General features: G+C 49.0%; 1 protein-coding gene across 3 annotated transcripts in view; it reads left to right on the forward strand.

The window, feature by feature from the left end:
- The first annotated feature begins 5,487 nt into the window (after positions 1 to 5,487).
- Positions 5,488 to 26,952, forward strand: part of sgpl1 (sphingosine-1-phosphate lyase 1) — a 78,317-nt gene continuing 56,852 nt past the window's right edge. Inside the window, exons 1-3 of one of the 3 annotated variants that reach the window (XM_072491417.1) lie at positions 5,488 to 5,647; positions 22,057 to 22,222; positions 22,937 to 23,004. In XM_072491417.1, the coding sequence (XP_072347518.1) occupies positions 5,636 to 5,647; positions 22,057 to 22,222; positions 22,937 to 23,004 (246 nt within the window). In that variant the 5' untranslated portion in view covers positions 5,488 to 5,635. Of the gene's footprint in view, positions 5,648 to 13,369; positions 13,458 to 17,342; positions 17,379 to 22,056; positions 22,223 to 22,936; positions 23,005 to 26,952 lie in introns of those variants that run through there. The other 2 variants (XM_072491418.1, XM_072491416.1) reach the window with 2 other exon arrangements.

The following is a 26,952-nucleotide window of genomic DNA, read 5'->3' on the forward strand; positions in this document are numbered from 1 at the left end:
GATGTTGAATTGGAGCGGCGAGGAGTTGTTTGAAGATAAATTATGATGCAGTGCTCAGAAAGTCTGGGAGAAACAACAGGGAGTCATATTTCAAGGTTCTGTGATAATTTCTGATGAGAAAAAGAGTTGGAACAGAATTAAACGTTTAAGCTGAATCAGATCGAATGTCCATTTTTTAAAATGTAGAATTTACAACACAGAAACAGACCAACAGGTCTAAAAGTCACATGCACCTTCCCACACCTCACTTCATCCACTCTACCAACCCATCTAGTTTTAATGAAGTGTGAATCACGCAAATTCAGAAAAAATACAAAAGTGCCGATTGCCTTGACAATGAATTTGTTTCCCGAAACACTGAACACAACAAGTGCTTTGTTAGCCTCGCCTTGGCAATCAAAAAAATGCATCAGACCCATTGTATTGGGCAGTCCGAAGGCACGTCAGGCATAGGCCCTTCCCCCAAATGGTGAGAAATAGATACTGGGAGTTGAGGGGTGCCGGCCAGGAGAGAGGTACCAACTCCCTAGACTTTGTCTAGTGCCAGGGGACAAATCAGTTCACCAGCAACATTGGAATAGGCACAGAGGGACCCCATTTAATAACTCACTTAAAGCATGCCCACCTTGATTGATCTCACTGCCCCAGTACTGGAGGGTGTGCTCAAGTCAAAGGCAGATGAGATTCAGAGCAGAAAAATGTGAGGGTTTTAGGCTGAATGAGGCGAGTTAAATGGTCCAATTTGAGGGCGGCACGTGGCATAGTGGTTAGCACTGCTGCCTACAGCGCTGAGGACCCGGGTTCAAATCTTGGCTCTGGGTCACAGTCGTGTGGAGTTTGCACATTCTCCCCGTGTCTGCGTGGGTTTCGCCCCCACAACCCAAAGATGTGCAGGGTAGGTGGATTGGCCACGCTAAATTGCCCCTTAATTGGGAAAATAAATAATTGGGTACTCTAAATTTTTTTTAAAAATGGTCCAATTTGAAAGTGGGTGCAAGAACGGAGCGATGTGAGGGTGTTTGCTCATAAATCTTTGACGGCTGCTGCACATGTTTACAAATAAGCCATTTGGGGACCCTGGGGTTTAAAATAATGGCACAGGATAAATATAATAACCTGGAAGCTATGCTTAACTGATGTAAAACACGAGTTTGTTGCCAAGCTGGAGTGGAATGTATAATTCTGGTCACCACACTTGGGAAGGCCTGCGGAGAGAATGCAGAAATGATTTGGGGACAAGGGATTGCAGTCACAGGGAGGGGCTGGAGACATTTCAGAATAAAAGAGGTGAAGGGTAAAGCCAAAATACCGTGGATGCTGGAAATCTTCAGTAAAAACAAAAACCTTGGTAATACTCAGCAGGGATCTAACCTATGGATTGAAACTGAACAAATGTTTCAGATCGATGACTTAACATCAGAACAAAGGTTGAGAGGAGATTTGATGAAGGTGTTCAACATCATAAAGCGCTTAGACAGAATAAATAAAAATAAATCTGTTTCCACTGGCTGAAGATTTGATAACCGGATAACTCCGATATAAGGCTAAAGAACCATGCGTGACTTGTCCGAAAACTCGTTGTTTAAAACAGCACAGGAGACTCTTCGACCCACGCTATCGGCGTGAGCTCTCCGAATGAGCAATTCGCCCAGTGCCATTCTCCTTCCTTCTCCCAGTGCCTTGAAAATTCTTCCTTTTCAGGTAAGAGTCTAATTCTCTTCTGAATGCTTCAGTTGTGTCTGCCTCCACCACTTTCAGGCAGCGCATTCCAGACCGCAATGATCCGCTGTGAGAAAATGCATTTCCCCCCAATACTTTAAAACTGTTGCCCACTCATTTTTGATCTCTCACGAGTGGGAACCGTTTGTCCCTGTGTACTTTGTCCAGATCCCACATGACTTTGAATACCTCTATCAAATCTCCCCTCGGCCTTTATTATGAGCTCAAAGACTACGGTCTTTCTAGTGTAATGTCTTTACTGAACGGAATGTGGCTAGCTGTCGGGAGACCCTCATGGCTTATGACTACAGCAAGCCAGGTAGGATATGTATACAATGATTGTATTTCAAAACCCAAACACCCCCTTTTCATAATGAACAAATGACACATGTGCACACACTATCATGTGTAACTGTGAGTTACCCAAGTCACCCACTATACACAATTGTTCTCATTCATCAACAAATTGTTATTTTCATGCAGTGTAGATGTAGATCTCTTGATGGATTGTCATTGGCTGTTCGTCTGGGTGATGTTCTCTCTCCGGGGATTGTTATTCTCGTGACATCCGTTGTTGCCGTGGCTGGTTGTTGTTGTTGTCCCGTTTACATTGTTGGAGACCAGTGGACCACCGGGAGTGACGATCGTTCCGTACTCTGTTCAGTTGGTGAGAACCCAACTTCCTGATCTGCTACCTGTAGTAAAGGTTATAGCTTCTCTCGTTATGTGTATCTGCGTCCGGTTGTGACGGTATCTTTAGATGTTCACTTCCACCACAATTAAGGTGACAACTGTGGAGATGATGTGAAGTGTTGAATTTCCCAATCTTTGTGAAGCGGCTGAATTTTTCACTTGTGAACCGAGGGTCGTTGTTACTCATCACAGAGTCTGTAATGACTGAAGTGTGCTTTCAAGCAGCCGACTATCATCTCTCCCATTATTGTAGAAGGCAGCGGGTCTCCCAGTAGTCAGAATAGTAAACCACAGTGACAAGATAGTCAGTTCCTGCTATAGTAAAGAGGTCTACTCCCAGCTTCAACCATGGTTTGCCTGGGATGTCATCAATGGCTCTCTAGTTTGGTTCGTTTGGTACTCATTCCAAGCACAGCACTGGCCAATGTAGTCTTTAATTTCATTGCTCATGTTTGACCAGCAGGGCACTTACCTTGGGCTTTATTCAACTCCTTGGTGGCTTGTATGGGTGGCATCAACATCTCTCCTCTGATCTTCTGAGGGATGATGACTCTTCCTTAGAGATGATGACTCTATTTCCTTTGTACAAGGTGCCGACTTGGGCTGGCAATTCATGGTGGTGTGTCCAAAATGGTCTTGTGTTCACAGGTGTGTCGTTGATGCTCTCAGGTCGTCCTTTCATTGTTACTTCTTGCAGCACTTGGAGAGTTGCTTCGTGTTGGGTAATTCACTTGATCTGAGCAAGGTGCTTATCTGTCAGATCTGCTGGGTTGTTGGCTTCCAGATCATGTCCAGCTGATGCTTCATGTTGAATCTGGAAGATTTCACATTCTGCTGTAGCCTCAACTTCCTTCATGGGAAGTGCTGCCCTCGACAGCATGTCTGCGATGTACATCTATTTCCCTCGTTTGTCTGTCATGTCTCTGTAAACAAAATAACATTCTTTGCAGACGATTTGGAGAAGATGGCAGTGGTTTGAGAAAAATGCTTTAAAGTGGCACGTGGTCGGTCTCCACTCTTGCTTAGTCTCCCTCAAGCAGGTACTGATGAAAATGCTCATAAATAAAAACAATAGCCAGGCATTCTTTCTTCAGCATAGCGGCATTAAGTTTGTGTTATGCCCTGGATGCTAATGCGACAGGTTGCCCTTGCTGAATTTGGCTGTTTGCAAGACCGGCCTTGCTAGCCTCGAACTGCAAAGATGACTTCATCATTGACATAAAAGTACTTCAGCACTGGCATTGTTGTCCCTAGTTGTTTGATTTTAATGAACGCTGCTTCTTGTTCTGTGCCCCAATACCATTGCACATCTTTGGCAGTGACCTTGATAATGTTTTACACTCCAAAGGCCAATGAGACAAAAGTTTATTTTTAAGCCTTAGTACATGAATCCAACAAATCATTGCACTGCTATCATATCTGTTGATCACTGAATGGTTGCTACTGCTCTCTCCTTTCAGGATTCAGGCAAAGACCTTTTGCTGGCAGTAAATGATCTATGTACTTGACTTCAGGCATGTATAATTTCATTTTTTTCTTCTTCTTCTTCAGCTGGCGAGCTCTCTCTAACAATTATCTTAAATTCTGACCATGGTGAGCTATGGCTTCTTCCATCATCCACAGACTGGTAGATCATCCACTATGACTTCCACTCTGGGAAGATCACTGACCATCTCATGCTGTTGGCATTGATTCTTCAGGGATGGAAAAGCCAAACTGCATGTCTGTGTCTCCCAAATAGAATCCAGGACGTAGTTAGAAAGCTATTGCTTTCATCCAGCTTCACCTGCCAGTGGCCATCCTTCTCAAGGGTAGTAAAGCTCCTTGCCATGGCAAAGTTGTGTCAAAGTTCCATTGATGGTTGTCATGGGATCGTACAATCTCTCTTTCCCTTCATTTACATCCTTTGGATCTATGGCTACTCACAGCTTCCCTGGTTGTTTCATTGCTACCATGTTGCTAATCTGTGAGAGTTGTCACTCTCTTGATTACTCTCTTCTTTCCCATCCCTTACATCTTGTTTTTAGAGTTGATTTGAGGGCAGCTGTAACTCTTCTTGGCAGATGCTGGATTGGTCTCTCATCTACTCCGAGATGATATTCTCCAGGTGGACATCCAAACCCTGTAAACACACCTCTGTACTTCTCTTGGATTTGTTCAGCAGTTTTGTGCGCTGCGACACATTGTAAATGATCGCTGCCAGGTTTGGCGTTGCCAGTTAGGGTTAGGCTTGCTCCAGCTATGTGGCTGATACGTGCTATGATATGGAACTCCAGATCTTCATTCTTGCCATTGCATTGGACTCTCACATTAATGTGCGCTCCTGATAGTATTGTACCATCATGTAGCCATCTCGGTGCTCCTCTTCCAGCTTTTCAAAACTCAATTTCAGCTCCGTTCCTGACACATGCTTTTTTTTTCCTTTTAAAAAAATTTTTTAGAGTACCCAATTATTTTATTTTTTCCCAATTAAGGGGCAATTTACCGCGGCCAATCCACCTAACCTGCACATCTTTTGGGTTGTGGGGGTGAAACCCACGCAGAGACGGGGAGAATGTGCAAACTCCACACGGACAATGACTCAGGGCCGGGATTCGAACCCGAGACCTCAGTGCCCCAGTCCCAGTGCTATCCACCGTGCCACATGATGCCCTCCTGACATCATACTTGAACTCAAACCCAAACTTCCTTCTTTTCGCCAAGGAAAACATCTCAACCTCTCCGATCTCGCTCCAAAGGTTCACCACTGGAACCATTTCCCTGAGCGGTCAGGATTTGTAAAGCATTGGCTGAAAGCTGCTGGAAGCAAGATCAATGGCAACTTTTCAGAAGCAATTGGAGGCCAAAATTGCAGGGATTTGGGGAAAGAAGGCAATGGGAGAGTGGGAGCAAGAGGATTGTTGTTTGGAAAGTCAGGACCAGCCTGGCAGGGACTGGATGTGGCAGTGGAGGCGGGGCTGCAGTGAGGGGGCTGAGCCTCTGGGTGGCGCTGCGGCGCCCTGCCGGCCGGCCACGCTGTCCTTGCTCCGCCGCGGCGGCAGGTGTCGCTGTGCTGGGTGCAGCGGAGGGGAGGGGCGCTCCTGGCCGGGCGGAGGCTGGGTGGGCTGTGAATCAGAGTCAGTCAGTGAGAGAGAGAGAGCGCGCGCGCGCACCGGGGTGAAGCGGACAGAGAGACCGCGGGCCACAGGCGGCGGGAGAAGCGGATTCCGAAGGCGGCGGGGAGATGGAGACCCGGGTAATGAGGGGCAGCGCGGGGGGCGGCCGGAGTGCGGCGGGCGGACAATGGCCGCGGGGGGGGGGGGGGGGGGGGGGGGCGAAGCGTCACACGGTGACGCAATAACGGCGATGACGCAACAATGAGGGGTGACGTAACCATGGCCAACGTTCCGTGACCGCCGGGGATGTAACAGCGCCGGTGACGTAACATCCGTGCGAGCTGTCACTCGGTCTGGGGGGGGGCTGCAATTCCCCCCGCCCCTCCCCCTGTACCCACTGCCCCTCCCCCTGTACCCACTGCCCCTCCCCCCTGTACCCACTGCCCCTCCCCCCTGTACCCACTGCCCCTCCCCTGTACCCACTGCCCCTCCCCCTGTACCCACTGCCCCTCCCCCTGTACCCACTGCCCCAACGCCCATCCTGTACCCACTGCCCCTCCCCCTGTACCCCCTGCCCCCCCGTACCCCCTGCCCCGTACCCCCTGCGCCAATGCCCACCCCGTACACCCTGCCCCAATGCTCCCCCACGTACCCCCTGCCTCAACGCCCACCCGCCCATACCTCCTGCCCCAACGCCCACCCCCGTACCCCCTTCCCCAACGCCCACCCCTGTACCCCCTGACAACGCCCACCCCATACCTTCTGCCCCAACACCCACCCCCCATACCCCCTGCCCCAATGTCCACCCCCGTACCCCCTGCCCCAACACACATCCCCCATATCTCCTGCCCCAATGCCCACCCGCCCATAACCCCTGCCCAACGCCCACCCCTGTACCCCCTGACAACGCCTACCCCTGTCAATGCCCACCCCATACCCGCTGCCCCAAAGCCCACCCCCTGTACCCCCTGCCCCAATGTCCACCCCTGTATCCCCTGCCCCACCGCCCACCCACCCATACCCCCTGACAACGCCCACCCCTGTACCCCCTGACAACGCCCACCCCGTACCCCCTGCCCAACACCGACTCGTCACCCCGGTAGTTTCCCGTTCTGAGCACACATTTGCTGGGGGGGGGGGGGGGGGGGCACGGCGGCGTGTGGCGGGCTTCCCATGCATCTGCTCACCGTGTCCGTTTAGAAGGTAGAGCTCGTAGGCTTAGATGGGGGGGGTTCAAGCCCCTTCCAGCATGTAATCGGGAGCGAGATTTCAACGCAGTACTGAAGGAGTGCTGCATGTTTGGAGGAAGCTTCTTTCAGGTGAGATGTGACACTCGTGGTGCTGTTTGGAGAGGAGGAAATCAGCCATGATTGTCCAATAATAAAGTCGTGGATTGTCAGTTTGTGGTGTTCTGCTGCGATGTGTGTTGGTGTGTTATCGTATTCCGGGAGGGGTTTATTAGTTGCAAAATACTTTGAGAACGTTACTTTCCCTTGTGAGGAGCACTTTATCTCAATGCACTATTGAGTCGGACCTTCTGATCAGAGCACTGAATACACAGAGAAACGGGGCAAGGAAAACACTGTTTAGTACAGAAGAAGCTGGTTGCTGCAGACAATGAGTCAGGGTTACATTTCTTTCCTGCCCCCTCTGCTGTGCATGACTTCCTGGAATATTTAAATATGTTGTACAGCCCAGCTGTGAGCTTGATGAATGAACAGGAAGAATCAGGTGTGTGCGACTCTTGACTGTTTCATGAGTTGTCTCCAGGAGGTGTTCTCGACCTTCAAACATCTGGACAGGAGGAGAGCATTCAGCCCTCGGACCCGGTTCTGTCATCCAGTGGGGTCCTGGCTGTTCTGTATCTTGACTCCAGAACAAGGTGTGTTTACAGGATGTGGTCAGATATCCCTGGATGCTTTACTAGTGAGCTATCAAAGAAACCACAGGTGACACTAGGACAGAGGAGCAAATGTTTTGTCATGAAGCTGAGATTTCAGGAACCTACAAAAGGAACGGAGAGTGTAAGGGACCTGCCTTGCTTCTGTAAACCCCCTTAACAGACGCTCAATCTATCAGTCCCAGTTTTGGGCATATTTAATTAACATCACCCAGCAGCTTTATAAAATCATCTTTATTGTCATTAGGCTTACATTAACACTGCAATGAAGTTACTGTGAAAATCCCCTCGGCGCCTGTTCGGGTACACTGAGGGAGAATTCAGAATGTCCAATTCACCGAACAAGAACATCTTGGCAGCATGGTAGCACAAGTGGATAGCACTGTGGTTTCACAGCGCCAGGATCCCAGGTTCGATTCCCCGCTGGGTCACTGTCTGTGTGGAGTCTGCACGTTCTCCCTGTGTCTGCGTGGGTTTCCTCCGTGCGCTCCGGTTTCCTCCCACAGTCCAGAGACGTGCAGGTTAGGTGGATTGGCCACGATAAATTGCCCCTTAGTGTCCCCCCAAAAAAGGTTAGGAGGGGCTACTGGGATAGTGTGGAAGTGAGGGTTAAGTGGGTCGGTGCAGACTCAATGGGCCGAATGGCCTCCTTCTGCACTGTATGTTCTATGTCTTTCGGGACTTATGGGAGAAGACCGGAGCACTCGGAGGAAACCCACACAGACACGGGGAGAACATGCAGACTCCACACAGACAGTGACCCAAGCCGGGTATCGAACCCGGGACCCTGGTGCTGTGAAGCAACAGCGGGGAAGCGTTCCAGATTTCTACCCCTAACCCTTTGTGTGGAGAGGTGTTTCCCACCATCACCCCTGGACAGCTGAACGTTAAAGGTACACTTCTGCCTCTTTGTCCTGGACTTGCTCTCCCCCCGGAGCCCCCTGATCGACAGAGAGAAACCGTCAAACTCCTTTCATTATCTTAAAACACTTTATTTAGATCGCTCTTTTGTCTACTGTGCTCATTCTGTGCAGCAGCTAAGTTGCAACTCCAGCCTAGAGAAAATAGGGAAGGTCAGGTTGGGGATCTGGCATCCTCTCTTCTTACACCTGCGCCGTCTTATTGCCTTGGGTGAATGTCACAGGGGAAACCAAGGTGGGCCCTGGGGTGTTTGGTGAAGGTGCCTCTGATCTGGGCTACGCTTGGATTTTATTGAGGCGCACCCCACTGAAGGTGTGGATGGGTAACCAGGAAGTGTGGAGGCCAAAACCAGATTGTGTCTGTTTTCAATCACTTTCCAGGAAGATGCCAGTCTTCCGTGATCCACTAATTGCTACTGGTGCATCCCAGTCCAGAAGGTCTTGGTTTTGATTCCTAAACAGCATTTCCTGCTTTGCTTGTCATTAGATACTCTGGGCAAACCCTGATTGACACTGTGGGACGAAAGTCATTTTCCTCTCTCTCAAATTGCATCCAGCGCGTGTGGTAATAAAACCTTTTCAAAGGGTTTCTGGGATTTCTGCCTTGTCGCTTTCAAACCAGGCGCTTAACAAGATGTGCTTTTGAAAATACATAATTGTAGCTATCTTTTGCTTCTTTCCAAAATAAATCTTGAGGATTTAGCACATGTCAATCTTATTCCCTCTTCTCCTCGCCCCCTTGGTTGTGGTAACTGTGGCTCAGTCATTCTGGATTGCCCGGGATGCTCACCTTTCCCAGTGTTGCTGCTTGTGGATTCTGAGCCAAGAGGTGTGATCCACCCGTCTGGGATTCTCGGCTCTCGCTGAAGCTATCTTGTACACTGGTAAATGTTTCTAGAGGTGCTGACTTTAAATCTCTGCTTTTGAAACTCCGGGAATTGGCAAATTAAATGTCGTTTGCAATGCTGAAAATCCAGGTATGAGAGGGAGAGGTTCAGGACATCATTGCACACTGATTTTTGTCCCTGCTTCTCACTCCCCCCCCCCCCCCCCCCCCCCCCCGATGTAACCTGTCTGGGGAAACGTGTCGTTTGAAGTGACAATGACTTTGTTGGTTTCACTTCCTTCCTGCCCGTCTCCCACCTCGACTCTCGTAAATCTCGGCTGCTGTTAACCTAACTTGCACCAAGTCCCGTTCGTCCGTCCCACCTGCCCTCGCTGTCTTCCGCTGGCCCCCTAGTCAGACAGCGCGTCGAGTTTAAAACTCTCATCTCCTCTATCTCCCTATCTCTGTAATTTCCTCCACTGACCCATCCTTTGGAGATTTCCAGGTGCCTTTTCTGGCCTCTTGCGCCCACCCTGGTTTTGTTGTTTCACTATTGGTGGTTATGGGTGCGAACCCTCCTGTAAGCGAGAATTGGCTGCACCAACTTGTTCAGTTAGTTGCACAAAAGTGTTTATTTTCTTGCTTCCTCAGTTATTCTCCTCTCGTCCCTTGACCGCTACTCGGGAATTGGAGGCCTCTTTTTCTTATTCTTTGGTGGGACGCGGGCGTCCCTGGCTAGGCCAGCGTTCATTGCCCCATTCCTAAATCCCCCTTGAGATAGAATTGAAAGGGAAATATTTCCGCGGGGGGTGGCTTGGGGCGTGACAGGGTGAATGCTGAGAGGATAATTCCCCTCGTGGGGAAATCTACAACGAGGGGGACAGAAATTCAGAGTAAGGCCCCCCCCCACCCCCATTGAAGACGGAGATGCGGAGGAATACTTTCAGAGTTCTCTTACCCGAGGGAGCAGCGGAGGCTGTCTCATTGAATATATTCAAGGCTGAGGTAGACGGTTTGTTGTTTGACGGGGAAGATAAGGGTCAGGTGGGGACGGGGGCAGGCAGGAGAGCGGAGTTGAGGCCACCGTCAGATCAACCCCGATCTTACTGAATAGCGGAGCAGGCTTGCGGGAGGTGGGGGGCGGGGAATTTCCGACGCCCTGCTTCCATTTCTTATACTCACGAAACATTTGCATGACCTTGAGAAGCAGGGGATTGGGTCTAATTGGACAGCCCTTTCAAATAGCATCCACAGGCATGGTGGGCTGAATGAGCGGATCGGCTCTACGGTTGTATTGGACGGTTCAATTCTATTTTCCTGAAATGGCAATTCGTTACTGGTTGTTGAATTCGGGAGGCTATTGGGTCATTTTGTCAAAAGTGAGAAATCAGCGTTAATTTATATCTTTGAACAGCTTTGTGACCTCCCCTCTCCTATGTGAGTGCATGTAGATACATATCTATTTATATATATATTGTTGTCTTAAGTATCTCTGTCTATTTATCCACTTCTCTTAGGCAAGTTGTTCTGGAATCTTTTTCCACTGCCCTTTGCGTTCCAATTCGGGGCAGCACGGTAGCACAAGTGGCTAGCACTGTGGCTTCACAGCGCCAGGGTCCCAGGCTCGGTTCCCCGCCGGGTCACTGTCTGTGCGGAGTCTGCACGTTCTCCCCGTGTCTGCGTGGGTTTCCTCCGGGTGCTCCGGTTTCCTCCCACAGTCCAAAGACGTGCAGGTTAGGTGGATTGGCCATGCTAAATTGCCCTTAGTGACCAAAAAAGGTTCGATGGGGTTACTGGGTTACAGGGATAGGGTGGAAGTGAGGGCTTAAGTGGGTCGATGCAGACTCGATGGGCTGAATGGCCTCCTCCTGCACTGTATGTTGTATGTTCTAATTCGCTTCATTTAAAAACATCCCGGCGTCTCCCTTACGGCCCTCCTTGCCAGTTTCTTTGTATTCGTTCTCGCAGAACCCCTCGTGACGTTTCCTGTTCTCCCTTTAGTTCTGGTGTCAGCTGCGGTTCGGTTGGTGACACTCGCGCCTTCTGAATCAGAAGGTTGCGGGTTCAAATCCCGTTCTGCAAACTTACTCAAGGCCAAACATGCAGGCTGGCAAAATAAACAGCGCAGCCCTGGCAGAGTGCTGCACTGTCAACGGTGCCTCGTTTTAAGTTGAGTCCCTGTCTGTCTGCCCTGGTGGGTGTCAAAGATTGCAGGGGCTATTGTGAAGGGTAGGGGAGTTCCCACAGGTGTCCTGGTGAATACGTGTTCCACGGTCGACATCACAAAAATGCAGATTTGCTAATCATCGTCATGTTGCTGTTTGTGGGAGCTTGCTGTGCACTAATTATTGCCCATTTCTATATTACAAAAACGAAGGCACTTCATTTCAATAATTGGAAAGCAGTCTGCAAGGTCTGGAACTTGGGATTAGTGCTGTAGAAATCCACGTCTTTCATTTTTTACCCTTTTGAATGGCAATGCTTTCTTGTAGGAGCGACACTGGCCTGAGTTCATGGAAAATGTCCCTTCTGACCTTCTGATCAGCATTATCACTGACATTGTTGGCTAAGTATTACCTAGATTCTCTGTTCAAGCTACTGCCCCCAGTGTGAGAGGGGCATCTCCCACCTGGAGTGGGAAGTACGCAGTCTCTTGGCGTAAACTGAAGCTGATTCCAACAACAGCAGCAGCGTTTGCTGTGTGTGCATGCCTTGATTTTCAATGTAGTGAGAGCAGGTCTGGGCTTGTGAGGACTGACCGGCAGAGTGTCTCCATTTTGGCGCCAAAATTGGGGGCGGCGCTTGTTGGACGCAGCTTTTGCATACTCCGCCCCCGCCCGAAACGGCATCGTCGCGGTGCGCGCCGCCCGCCGTCGGGTCGGCCTCAGCGTGTCACCTGAAGGCCCCCCCCCTGATGCTCCACCCCCGATGGGCCGAGTTCACTTCTGGTCTCAGCCGTGTGGGAACCTGGTGTGGGGCCCGAGGACTGCGTCCAACGCCGCCACAGTAGGGCGGGAGCCGTGCTGCCGGCCGGGGGTGGGGTGGGGGGGCGTTCGCGAGGGCTGAGGGTCTGGTGGGAGGTGGCAGGGTGGTGGCCGGGGAGGGGACACTATCTGACAGGTTGGGTCCGCGCAGGTCGTCGCCATGCGCTGCCTCGGACCCAGCCATTCTCCGGCCGTTTATTTTGTGGAGGCTGGGAGTTTTACGGGGCGCGGCTGCTGGCCCCCCTCCCCCCGCCGATCGCAGCATTGGTGAGGGCGCGGTGCTGATTTTCTTCCACGTAACACGCCACAGATCCTCCACACCGAGCCTCAGAATCAGAGAATCTGGCCCAGGATTCTTTCACTGTTCGCCATCTTCCTCCCACACTCCCCCCTGCCTCTACCCTTCCTCTACCCTTGGATAACGAATGGGGAATTGGCACCAGTGTTCACTCGGGGCCACTTTGAGCTCGTTCAAGGCCGACAGCGGAACCCCACCTCGGTTGGGGAGGAAAAGGACAACTGCAACAGCTTCTGTCAAGTGGTCGAGTGGACAAAGCAAGTGGAAAATGCTATTCTAATAAACCCTGTTCGAGGCTCTTGTTCTATGGAAAGCTGTCGAACAATTCTGGAAAGACTAATCCCGGGTGTTGTGCTATTCTCTGTGAACTGTTAATCGGTAAATGCACGAGAATGACCGAAAGAAATATTAAATTGTAAATAACAACTTTTGTTTAAAACGAAGGTGACACATGATGTGTGATGGCGTGTTCTGCTGCTAAGAGACCAGATGGCGGCAGCTCCACGTGTTGGGTTAGAAACAGCGTCTGGTCAGTCAGAGTGTAATTGCCAGATGAGGGACTTGTGGAAATTCGGCCGTGTTTGGAGATTTCAGTACGGTGGAAGCTGTGGTGTGAGAGGCTGGACTTATTGCTGAACATGTTTTATGCGAGAATCTTGGTTCTAAAAACTTGTCATTTTCAATTTTGACTTTGTTGAAATGAATTATTTGACCTCGTTGCTCTGAATTCTCGCTTCACGTATACTTTTATACTTAACTGTACTTTTGACCCCGGATTGGGGAACTTAGAGATAAATTGTGAGGACAGATTACATCAATCTTTTTTTATCTGTTTGAGGGATGTGGGCGTTGCTGACAAGGCTGCTAACTCTTGCCCATCCCTTATTGCTCTTGAGAAGCTGGTGGTGTGTTTTCTCGAATCTATTTGGTGTAGGCAAACCCACAGTGCTGTGAGCGAGCAAGTTCCAGAGTTTTGACCCAGTGGTATTGAGGGACTGGCGATATAGTTCCAAGTCAGAATGGTATGTAATCTGGGAATCTGCATGTCGTGGTGATCCTGTGTGCATGTTGCTCTTGTCCTTCTCTGTGGAGTTTGTGGGTTTGGGATATTCTGTCTAAGGAGGTTTAGTGCATCTTTAGTAGTCGCAGTGCATCTTGTAGATGTATGTGCCGAAACAGCTGTGCAGTGGTGGAGGGATTGAATGTTTGACGGTGGTGGATGGGGTGCTGATTAAGTGGGCTGCATTGTCCTTCATGCTGCAGAGTTTTGTTGAGCCAGTGCTTGTCCAGGCAAGTGGCGAGTATTCAAGCACACACTCCTGACTTGAGTCTAGTAGATGGCAATGCGGAGCCAGGACGTGAGTTGCTTGCTGCAGAATTTCCAGCACATGACCTGCCTTTTATTTGCTTTTGTTTAGGAAATTGAAGGGAGATCTAATCCAGACCAGTGCCTGTGTAATTTCAAAACACGTCATTGCAAAAAGGCCTGTAGTTTTATTGAAGATGTTGCTCCGTACTTATGGCAACGTCCGAGGTTGCGTCCAACTCTGGCGTGGAGGAGAGCTACAGCTGAACTTAACTACTGTCAGAAACTTCCCCTCTACATCTCGCAGCCTATGTTGTTGTTTCTAACCCGTTTGCAGCTGTGCCCGGCTGCAGCACACCACAAACAGCTGCATTCCATTACCATCCAGGCACTTCCCGTTAGCCGGCCCTCTCAGGATGACTCTCGTCCGGCGAAATATGTTCCAGCGAGCGAGGCATTAAAGGGGAACTAAGCCTCCAGTCCAAGCATTTCCTGACCAGGCCGAGAGGCAGACTGCACGCGACCTCGTTACGTAACCTCATCTCCAACCCTCTTACCGTCTTGCAACGTTAGCTCGTTTGTAAAAGAAAAACTACTGAAATAGTCTGAATGATAGAATCTATTTTTTTTTCCAATTAAGGGGCAATTTAGCATGACCAATCATACAACATAGAACATACAGGGCAGAAGGAGGCCATTCGGCCCATCGAGGTTGCACCGACCCACTTAAGCCCTCACTTTCATCCTATCCCCGTAACCCATTAACCCCTAACCGTTTTGGTCACTAAGGGCAATTTAGCATGGCCAATCCACCTAACCTGCATCTCTTTGGACTGTGGGAGGAAACCGGAGCACCCGGAGGAAACCCACGCACACACGGGGAGAACGTGCAGACTCCGCACAGACAGTGACCCAGTGGGGAATCGAACCTGGGACCCTGGCGCTGTGAAGCCACAGTGCTATCCACTTTGCTACTGTGCTAACCCAAATCCGCTTACCCTGCACATCTTTTTTCGTTTGTGGGGGTGAGGCCCACGCAGACACGGGGAGAATGTGCAAACTCCACGTGGACGGTGACCCAGGGCCGGGATCGAACCCGGGTCCTCGGCGCCGGGAGGCAGCAGTGCTAACCACTGTGCGGTGAATGATAGAATATGTGGTGTTGAAGCTTATGAGAGGTTTTGACAGAGTGAATGCGGCAAAACTGTTCCCAGTGGCAGAATGGTCAGTGACAAGTGAGTTACAGGTTTTATGGGATTGGCATTATCTTGAATGCCAGTTGGAGGTAGAAACATCCCTGATCCGTGAGCTCTGATCTGGAATGCGCTGCCTGAAAGCGCGGCGGGAGCAGATTCAATATTATTAATTATTAAGGATCTTTCTTGCTGATTTTACAAGCCATCACCCCCATGGAAAGCCGCCAGTAATTGTTTCTGGGAGAGCATTGTGAAGGCTAACAGTGACGCAGGGCGAATCTGAAGCTTTTTGTTTTGCCTTATCGGGTTACTGTCTTCAGTGGATGGTTTTGACAAAACAACAGCCCCTTCCTGTGCTAACACATGATGTCACCTGTTACTGTCTTTCCAGCACTTCTGTCTCGGGCCCAGTTTGTGTAACGCCTGTTGTGCTGGCTCCGGCTTTTTTTTATTGTTGGAAACAGGTGCGTGTCATTGCAGCCGCAGAGAATAACTGGGAACTGAGGAAAATCACACCCTTCTTCACCCGCTTCAAAGAGGTTCCAAAAATATTTTTCTTTGGAAATGTAGTTTGCTTCTCCAAATGGAATTGTAAAGCAGTGCATTTTCCTGCTCTTGTCTGGCACGACTCAGGTTCTAATAACAATAATCATCTTTATTATTGTCGCAAGTACATTAACACTGCAATGAAGTTACTGTGAAGAGCCCCTAGCCGCCACATTCCGGCGCCTGTTTGGGTACACAGAGGGAGAATTCAGAATGTCCAATTCACCTAACAGCACGTCTTTCGGGACTTGTGGGAGGAAACCGGAGCAACCGGAGGAAACCCACGCAGACACGGGGAGAACGTGCAGACTCCACACAGACAGTGACCCGAGCTGGGAATCGAACCTGGGGCCCTGGCGCAGTGAAGCAACAGTGCTAACCACTGTGCTGCCGTGCCGCTCCATATAAATTTAGAGTACCCAGTTTATTGTTCTAATTAAGGGCAATTTAGCATGCCAACCCACTTAGTCGGCACATCTTTTGGTTGTGGGGGAGACATCCACGGGGAGAACGTCAAACCCCACATGGACAGTGATGCAGGGCCAGGATCAAACCCGAGTCCTCAGTGCCGTGAAGCAGCAGTGCTAACCACTGTGCCACCGTGACACCGATTATAGGTACCGTTTGTCCCATGCAAGCACCAAGCAGTGCCCGTCTCCAAATAATAAATCCCAGCAATATTCCCCTGACTGTCAACTGCAACATCAGCATCAAATTGTCCATCATTGTCAATTTGGGGAATCATCATATCTTGGAGGCTTAATCATTCCGATCAAAATCCAGACTGCAGGAACAAAGTGACGGATGACTCCCTCCTTTTTGCAATGAGCAAGTGCAATTGAAGAATACTCTTTCCTCACTTCAATGGGTATAGCTGAAACAATGCTTGAGAAGCTCAACCCCATCCAAGACTGGGCAGTTCGCCCATGAGAGTGACTCTTACTCCCTCCGTGGTCTTGCTGCCCCCCATCTCTTGTAACCTTCTTCAGTCCTCCACGACCCCTGCCTTCCTCCAGTTCTGGTCTCTTGTGCGTCCCCAATTTTGATCACTCTGCCATTGGCTGTTGAGCCTTTACTACCTGGACATTTAGCTCTGAAATTCCCTCCCCACCTCTTTCTCGAGAAGCTGCTTAGAAACCACCTCTTCAAACAAAATTTGGTCACCTGCCCTTATATATTGTTCATCGAATCCCTACAGTGCAGAAGGAGGCCATTCGGCCCATCGAGTCTGCACCGACCCTCCGAAAGTGCACCCCACCTAGGCCCAATCCCCTGCACCCTGTAACCCCTAACTGTTGGGCACCAAGGGATAATTTAGCACGGCCAATCCACCGAACTGCACATCTTTGGACTGTGGGAGGAAACCGGTGGAAACCCATGCACACACGGGGAGAACGTGCAGACTCCATACAGGCAGTGACCCAAGCCGGGAATCGAACCCGGGTCCCTGGCACTGAGAGGCAGCAGTGCTAACCACTGTCCCATTAGCTTGCTGTGGACTTATGCTGGATAACGCTTCAGTGAAACACCTAGATAAGTTTTGCTTTGTTAAAGTCTCCACATAAATGTAAGTTGGTGATGTGGCGTTGACCCCACAGCGTACGTATTGTGAACTAAACATGGCGCCGTGTCAGCCAGGCTCTGAACCCTCTTTGCTGAGGAACCTACAGTAGTTTGAAAACTATTTGCAAGTTTCAAGGCAGAAGTGCCCAGCGTAGTAATTTTAATTTCCCTGTCAGAGCTGGTTTGTGTTGCTAACACCACCCACACACAAATAGAATTCGGAAAGAGTTCTTCAGAGTCACACAGGACTCCAGTTGTGACAACCTGCCGGAAGGTGAATACATTGAGGATCATTTTAACTCCCCCAGAAAATGGCAGTGGTTGGGGGTCAGGTAAGATGTTAATTTTTAAAATCTCAAACTTGCCCCCCCCAATTTATGACTTCAAGTTTTAACAAGAGCTGATCAGAGTAACCGACTGCCAGGAGCTAGGCTGGCCTGTTAAATATTTATATGCGGCTGTGTGACTCTGTTTTAACCTTCTTGAAGATAAAGAATACAAATTGTGGTGTCGGAATTCCTCTGCCTTGCTCGTGAGACTTGCCCCGTCACAATCGGGGATCTCGCGTTTCATCTGGTAGAACTCTGAACTAAGATAAAGCCTCCACTGCCTTTCAGTGTGCACCAACAGGCATTTGTTAGTAAAATGAATCCATGCTATATTGATTTTGTGTTTGCATTCCTGACTCTTTCCTGGTCCTGCTGGCTGCAATTTTCCAACTCATTTTAAACGTGGCTATCACACTTGGAGAAAGAAATGTTTTATCTTCAGGGGAAAACAAACAAACGCTGTCATTTGAGGTAGAAAGCATCAACTTGCGAAATAGATAACGGCAAGATTGTGATCGTTTTCTGCCCCCCCCCCCCCCCCCCGCCGAATGCTCTCTCACCATTTACTCTTGTAGGAGTGAAGTCACTCTGCATGGGGAGGATGCTACAGGAATGCAGGCTACCATTGCAACGCTGTAGTTGAATCAGTTCTGAACCGATGGGGGGTCGAGCAGGGTCCAAGGAGGTTAGATGGTGTTCCGAGAGTCCTCCAGAAGGGTTTGTATCATTGTGGGAGTCATTTCCGTGGTAGATTTCAGACTCTTCCGATGTGAAGGCCAATGAATGCCAGTGCAACGGAAGTCTGTTCCCTTTCCAAATCTGCAAGGGGACAGTAGCTACCTTTTTACAATTTCAGATCGTCCCCAAGCACTGGACAACCAACAAAATACTTCAGAAATGCAGCCGATGTTGGAATGTATGAAACCCGATGGCCAGTTTAGAACAAAGAACAAAGAAATGTACAGCACAGGAACAGGCCCTTCGGCCCTCCAAGCCCGTGCCGACCATGCTGCCCGACTAAACTACAATCTTCTACACTTCCGGGGTCCGTATCCCTCTATTCCCATCCTATTCATGTATTTGTCAAGATGCCCCTTAAATGTCCCTATCGTCCCTGCTTCCACTACCTCCTCCGGTAGCAAGTTCCAGGCACCCACTACCCTCTGCGTAAAAAACTTGCCTCGTACATCTACTCTAAACCTTGCCCCTCTCACCTTAAACCTATGCCCCCTAGTAATTGACCCCTCTACCCTGGGGAAAAGCCTCTGACTATCCACTCTGTCTATGCCCCTCATAATTTTGTATACCTCTATCAGGTCTCCCCTCAACCTCCTTCGTTCCAGTGAGAACAAACCGAGTTTATTCAACCGCTCCTCATAGCTAATGCCCTCCATACCAGGCAACATTCTGGTAAATCTCTTCTGCATCCTCTCTAAAGCCTCCACATCCTTCTGGTAGTGTGGCAACCAGAATTGAACACTATACTCCAAGTGTGGCCTAACTAAGGTTCTATACAGCTGCAACATGACTTGCCAATTCTTATACTCAATGCCCCGGCCAATGAAGGCAAGCATGCCGTATGCCTTCTTGACTACCTTCTCCACCTGTGTTGCCCCTTTCAATGACCTGTGGACCTGTACTCCTAGATCTCTTTGACTTTCAATACTCTTGAGGGTTCTACCAGAACCCTTTAGGTAGAGCAAGTTCTTAGAAACAGCAAATGTGATAATGATCAGATCGTCTGTTTTAGTGATGTTGGTTGAAGAATAAATCATGGTCCGGATACCAGAGATAACTCCTCTACGTCTCTCAAAATACAGTCGTGGGATCTTCTATCTCAACCGAAGAGAGCAGACATGATCTCGGTTTAGCATCTCGTACGAAAGGCAGCGCCGCTGTCTGTGCAGCACTCCCTCGGTCCTGACACTGGTGTCAGCCTGCGTTATGTGCGCAAGCCTGTGGAGTGAGGACTTGAACTCATGGCATAAGAACTAGGAGCAGGAGTAGGCCATCTGGCCCCTCGAGCCTGCTCCACCATTCAATGAGATCATGGCTGACCTTTTGTGGACTCAGCTCCGCTTTCCGGCCCGAACACCATAACCCTTAATCCCTTTATTCTTCAAAAAACTATCTATCTTTATCTTAAAAACATTTAATGAAGGAGCCTCTACTGCTTCACTGGGCAAGGAATTCCATAGATTCACAACCCTTTGGGTTGGGTTGGGTTGTGACTTTCTGATCCAGAGGCATGAGAGCTGCTTGCTGAACCCCAGCTGGTACCTGCGTGGAGCTGACATTAATCCAAGGGAGACCTTTGCTTCTCTCGTGTGAGTTATCATGTTCCTCTTTACTGTGTTTTACAGTCGCGCCCTTAACTGATGCAGATTGTGATCTGGTTTGTGAAAAGCGAGAAGCGACTGAACAGGGTGTAATGATTGAAGAGGCATTTTTTAATGTTGGATATTACCATCCTCGTGATCTTTGCAGCAGTAATGCTGATTTAGCAATAAAAATATATTGCAGAGCCACATTGATCTAATCATCGCGGTCATTGCATAATGTGCTCTTACATAATCAAGGACGGCAGCTATGAGTAAAGACGTTATGTGGGCATATTGGTTTTTAAAATCGTGGCTAAAAGAGGCCATGGCTGGATTGGAGAAATGTTCCTGTTTTGCAGTAACCACAATAATCTTTTTGTAAATGTTCCCGTTGATCTTCCCTCTGCCCTGACTTCCAACTTCGAGTTCCCACCACGAGCTCCCGCTCTTTGTTATCGTGTGACAGGAGTGTGCTGGGAAGGTTTTTATCGGATTTTATATTGGTATTTCATCATTTTAAAGGAACGTTTTATTTATTTGTTCACGGGCTGTGGGCACGGCTGGCCAGGCCAATGTTGTTACCCGTGAGAAGGAGGTTGTGAGCCACCTTCTCGAACCGCTGCAGTCCCTGTGGTGTAGGTACACCCACTGTGCTGTTTGCACATTCCTGACCTAATTTTGACACAGTTACTGGCTGTACGCCCTACAGTTCCTGCGCGTGGGTTTCTATTCTTTCTGGTTCCCTGGCTTCACACCTTTGGGTATAGTTAGAACGTCCAGTGGGCGATAAAGCACCCTTGTTTCTTTTACATAATAGAGAGGCCCAGAACTGTAGGTTCCTGGGCTGGACTCCTGGTCAGTGCAGAGTTGAATTGCCAACGCTTGGGATGCTCCGATGGAATCCAATGTCTCTTAGCTGTGCATTCAGCCTGAATTTCACACTTGGCATGGGCAGATAGTAGCTCCTGTTGGATACTGAGCACTGGCGAGAACAGAGCAGACCACGACTAGCGTTTCCGCCCACAAATCTGTTTTTTGATCGGTCTTACTAAAGCAACAGCTTGTATTTAGAGAACCATTTTTAATGGAATGAAATGCTCTGGGGTGCTTTATAAGAGCAAATATCCAATAAAATTTGACGCTGAGTCACGTACGGAGATAAATAGCTTGGTCAAAGGAGGAGGCTCTTGAAGTAAGAGAGTGAGAGGCCGAGAGATTTAGGGAGGGAATTCTGGAGCTCCGCAGCGAGGCAGGTGGAAGCATGGCGGCTAACATTGAACATACAGTGCAGAAGGAGGCCATTCGGCCCATCGAGTCTGCACCGACCCACTTAAGCCCTCACTTCCACCCTATCCCCGTAACCCAAGAGCCCCTCCTAACCTTTTTGGACACTAAGGGCAATTTATCATGGCCAATGCACCTACCCTGCACGTCTTTGGACTGTGGGAGGAAACCGGAGCACCCGGAGGAAACCCACGCAGACACGGGGAGATCGTGCAGACTCCGCACAGACAGTGACCCTAGCCAGGAATCGAACCTGGGACCCTGGAGCTGTGAAGCCACAGTGCTATCCACTTGTGCTAGAAAAGCCAGAGTGAGAGGTGCGCCAACATTCCCGAGGGTTGCGGGTCTGGAGAAGGTGACAGACGTAGCGAGGGGTGAGTTCACGGAGAGACTTGAAAAACTGGGGAGGAAATCCTTTAAGTAAAGGTGAAGTCAGACCGCGAGCTGATGGGGGTCAGGGGGTACCCTGCTGATGGATGATTGAAACCTATTCAAGTCAGGGTGCGAGCAGCAGAGTTTTACTTGAGCTCAGGTTGAACCTTGGAGTCCGACCAGGGGAGCATTGATATAGCCGAGTGTCGAAGTAACAAAGGGGTGGTGTAAGATGTAGTTGTGAAGAGTGACTACATTTTGTATAAACGTGGCTCATTCCTAGATAAAGAAGATGGCGGGCATGATCTGACCAAGCTGTTTAACATGTTAAATGGGCAGAGACTCTGGACTGATCAAGACAGAGCAGGAAGTGATCCTGAAGTGAGCACTGTGCCATTCAGGAACACAATCAGGAAGCACTTTCTCCTCATAAATGGGAGCGGAACTCTGGAATTCTCATTCCCAAGAAGGCTTTGAACGCGGGAGGGGGCTGTCAGTTGGCGTTCGAAGACTGAGAGTGGGGGGGGGATATTTTTGTTACGTGAGAGCAACCAGGTAGATGGAGCAAATGTGCGCGTGCAGAGTTGAGGTACGGACCTGCCTTGTTCTCGAATGGCGCCTGCCTGCCGAAGTTGTGATCGCTGCTGGAATGCAGGAGGAGTGAATGCACGGTCACTAACGCTGCTGCTCGTTTTCTTTTGCAGGAGATGCTGGGTCTGTCCAGGGAGACGCTATGGCATTACCTGGGAAAGGGGAAGCGTTACGTGAATGCACAGTGCCGAGGCCTGGAGCCCTGGCAAATCATCACCATTACCGCCCTGACTACTCTGCTGGCAGTGTGGCTGCATGGGTTCCTATTCCAACAGCAAAGTAAGTTTAGAAGGAACTATGGCAATATTGTTTTGAAAACAAACTTGCATTTGTATAGCATCTTTCACAACATCAGGATGCCCCAAAGCATTTTCCAACCACTGAAGAACGTCTGAAGCGTAGTTACTGCTTAACGTCGGAAAATCTGCAGTCACAGCAAACTCCTACAAACAGCGATTAATAATGATCCGATAATTGCCTTTTAGTGATTGAGGGATGAATGTTGGCCCGGAGAACAGGGAGAACACCCCCGCTCTTTGAAACAGTGCCATAGGATCTATCGTTTCCACCTGCGGGGGAAGATGGGCTCGCTTTCGCATCCCATCCGATAGGCGGTACCTGCAACGGTGCAACACCCCCTCAGCACTAGCAAGTCTCTGGAGTGGGACTTGAACCCCCAACATTCACAGTCCAAGGTGGATGTGCCGCTGAGACACAGTTGAAAGCTCATCAAAGTCTCCCTGCGATTCTGTCACCTGAGGTTGATGGGAGGAAGGCAATAAATGAAGCTTTTTTTTGTGGCTTGGAAGCAGTGTGGGTTTGAATGTGGACCTGTTTGTATTTGAGGTTAGGGTGGGACAGACTCCAGATATTCCTACAGAAGATCTGCAGGTTCACCGTAAAGTATTTCAGCCGTCCCTGATTCAGCTACTTTGTGATTCGTGTTTATTTTCTAACTTCTGACATTTAAAAATCCTATAAATCTCTCCACAGGTATTTCCTCCAGGCTTAGGAAGTTATTTTTCAGAATCGTAAGGAAATTGCCATTCCTGGCTGCCTCGGTGAGTCTGTTTTTCTGTTTTAACAAGCCACTATTTATTTTTATTAAGCAAAGCATTGGGGTAGATTTTTACCTTGCAAACAGGAGGATGAATGGCCCCAATAACCTCCTCCACCGCCGAGGGGACCAATTTCTGGATCCCTGCCATTTTTAATGTTGTGAAGAGACACAGCTGCTGTCTTGTGCACAGTAAACAGCAAGGCGGTTGTGATAGTTAGATCTGTCTTAGTGGTTGTTTATTGAGGGATAAATATCGGCCAGGTCCCTGGGGAGAACCATTCTTCGAAATAGCGCCGTGGGATCCTGTGCACCCACCTGAGGGGGTCAGGCGGGACTTTGGGGGTTAATGTTTGTGGGGAGCATCGGCCTTGGTTTTTGTGCTCCCGGTCAATGGAGTGAGTGGGACTTGAATCTGACCGAGGAGTTAAGAGTATTACCAATCGGGGCAGCACGGTGGTGCAGTGGGTTAGCCCTGTTGCTTCACGGCGCCGAGGTCCCGGGTTCGATCCCGGCTCTGGGTCACTGTCCGTGTGAAGTTTGCACATTCTCCCCGTGTTTGTGTGGGTTTCACCCCCACAACCCAAAGATGTGCAGGGTAGGTGGATTGAACATGCTAAATTGCCCTTTAATTGGAAAAAAATATGAATTGGGTACACTAAATTAAAAAAAAAAGAAGAAAAAAAAAAGAGTATTACCGATCGAGCCTAATCCAACATATGTTTTTAAAAGAACCTCCCCCCTCGTGCCTGTGACAGGGCTGTCTCAGAGATGCTGGTTGAACTCAATGTGCCTCTTGCTTGACACCTGATATGTACCCGAGCCCGGTTCTTGCGCACTGTGGGACTTTTATTTGGGGTGGCAAAAGTTAGGGAGCTGACATAGTCTCCGTGGTAAAGTTAAATTCTCCTCGGAGCCTTTGTGCTGGATGTCTTTGAGGGATTCAAACACAGTGGTTCGCACTGTTGCCTCCTAACAACCCTCTGTGGAAAAAATGCTCCCTCATTTCTCCTCCAGTTCTTGAACCAATTATTTTAAATCAGTGACTTCTGGTTACTGACCCACTCACATAGAAAATAGAAGCAGAAGGAGGCCATTCGGCCCTTCGAGCTTGCTCCACCATTCATTATGATCACATCAGGTTCAATACCCTGATCCCGCCTTCCCCCCCATATTCCTTGATCCCTTTAGCCCCAAGAACTATATCTAATTCCTTCTTGAAATTACACAACATTTTGGTCTCATTACTTTCTGTGGGAGCGAATTCCACAGATTCACCGCTCTCTGGGTGAAGAAATTTCTCCTCCCCTCAGCCCTAAAAGGTTTACCCCTCATCCTTAAACTACGACCCCCTAGTTCTGGACTCTTCCCACCATCGGGAACATTCTTTCTGAATCTACCCTGTCTAATCCTGTTAGTTTGTATGAGATCCCCTCATTCTTCTAAACTCCATTGAATATAATCCTAACCGATTTGGGCTCTCCTCATATGACAGTCCCGCCATCCCAGAAATCAGCCTGGTAAACCTTCGCTACACCCCCTCCATAGCAACAACATCCTTCCTCAGATAAGGACACCAAAACTGCCCACAATACTCCAGGCCTCACCAATGCCCTATACAATTGCAGTCAAACATCCCTATTCCTAGACACTAATTCTCTCACTATGAAGGCCAACATACCATTTGCCTATTTTAAAAATAAATTTAGAATACCCAATTATTTTTTTCCCCAATTAAAGGGCAATTTATCGTGGCTAATCCACCTACCCTGCACATCTTTGGGTTGTGGGGGTGAGACCCACGCAGACATGGGGAGAATGTGCAAACTCCACACGGACAGTGACCCGGGGCCGGGATCGAACCCGGGTCCTTGGTGCCGTGAGGCAGCAGTGCTAACCGCTGTGCCGCCCTCCATTTGCCTTCTTTACTCTGCTGCACCTGCGCGCTTACTTGCAGCGAGTGATGCACGAGGACACCAAGGTCTCGCTGAGTATCCCCCTCTCTCAATTTACACCCATTCAAATAATAATCCGCCTTCCTATTTTTGCTACTTACATTTATCCACATTATACTGCATCTGCCATGCATATGCCCACTCACTCAGCCTGTCCAAATCCCATTGAAGCATCTCTGCATCCTCCTCACAGCTCACCCTCCAGCCCAACTTTGTATCATGTGCAAATTTGGAGATGATACATTTAACTCCCTCATCCACTTACCACAGGAAACGGTTTCTCCCCCACATGCTCTTCAGATCTCCCTTTGATTTTGAATTCCTCTATTAGGTCTCCGGTAACCATCTCTGCTCTAAGGAGAACAATCCCAGCTTCCCCAGCCTCCACGTAACTGAAGTTGCACATCCTTGGTATCTTTTTAAACCTCCTCTGCACCCACCCCAAGGCTGGAGGTCCCTGCTAAAGTGTGGCGCCCAGAGGCAGGCACAATACTCCTGAGGGCTAACCAGTGATTTTTAAAGGGTTTTGTGTCAGCTTACCCTACCCCTTCGAATATTTGTGAATATGTATCACCGGGTCTCTCTGTTCTTGCATCTCTCTCAAAATAATTTAATTTAGATTATACTTCGTCCCCATGTTGAACTCTGAATGTTTACCCAGGTTAGGTGGATTGGCCATGATAAATTGACCTTCGTGACCAAAAAAGGTTAGGAGGGGTTATTGTGTTATGGGGATAGGGTGGAAGTGAGGGCTTAAGTGGGTCGGTGCAGATTCGATGGGCCGAATGGCCTCCTTCTGCACTGTATGTTCTGTGTTCTACGTTCTACCCACATGAAACTGCATTCACCATGTGTCTGCCCATTTCATCAGTCTGTGTCTTCCTAAACGCTGCTAATATGCTGTCACTGTTTACTACATTGCCAACAATCATGTCATCCGCAAACTTTGACATTGTGCCACCTACATTTGAGTGTAGGTCATTGATATGTAACATTGACCTGTGAGAGCAAATGAAAGACTGTTGTCCAGACTGGTTATTTAAATATATTTGATTGGGTGTTTTTTTTTATCACCGTGAGGTGCTGGGGATTGAATAACAGCGACCGACACATAAATAATGATGAACTAGAAAAGGCACAGTCCCATTCAGCCTAACCCATATAATAGTGACATCTGGTACATTATACAGATGCTCCCCAACCACCTGGAGCCAACTGATGTCTTGGGAGAGGTGAGAAAAGAGATTTTCAAAAGCCTTGCGCAATTTGGAGTGGAAGATATTTTGGTAAATTCCTCTCTCCGCCCCTTAAGGCAATTGAAGTTAGATTAATGTTACACGGCACCTTGTACCCAGATTGATCTCCGCCCTGCCAGAAACAGGCCAGCTCTTGCTTGGAGGGAATCCAGTGAGTCAGTGGCTGCTGTGCAGGCAATGTGGCTTCGATCCAGAGTGATGTTTCCTTTTTCCTGGACCCCTGATCGTCCAACCGACTGCCATTGCGACTTTTCTGTTCTGCACATGATCTGAATCACCACAGCTTAGAGCACTGTCGGAGGCCGGTGACCCATCTGACTCTTAGTGAGCGACCAATCCTGAGCTAGCTGCACCGTCCCAGCCTCTGCTCCATACCTTCAATCACTTCAAATGTTTCCCACTTTCTTTCCTTAAAAGATGCAGTGTTCCCGGTTCGAAACATTTCTTGTGGTGGAAAATTCCTAGTCTGGTTCTCCATGGAACGTAATTGGCCAGAAATATCATGTTTGTGTGTTTGTCCTATTTTTGCACGGCTGTGACTGAGTGCTGGAAAAACCTAGAAACTAGAAGGAGCTGGAGGCCATTCGGCACTTCGAGACGAGCCTGTAGTAGGGTGGGGAGGGGGTGGAAATGAACCATTAAAAAAGTTTTTACTGTTGGATTATACAAAGGATTTTTCTTTTAACCATCTCCGATCAACATGATGACAATGTCATGATTGTGTTTTGGAGAAGGGAAACA

This window comes from Scyliorhinus torazame, chromosome 28 (genome assembly GCF_047496885.1).
Source record: "Scyliorhinus torazame isolate Kashiwa2021f chromosome 28, sScyTor2.1, whole genome shotgun sequence".
Lineage (NCBI taxonomy): Eukaryota > Metazoa > Chordata > Chondrichthyes > Carcharhiniformes > Scyliorhinidae > Scyliorhinus > Scyliorhinus torazame.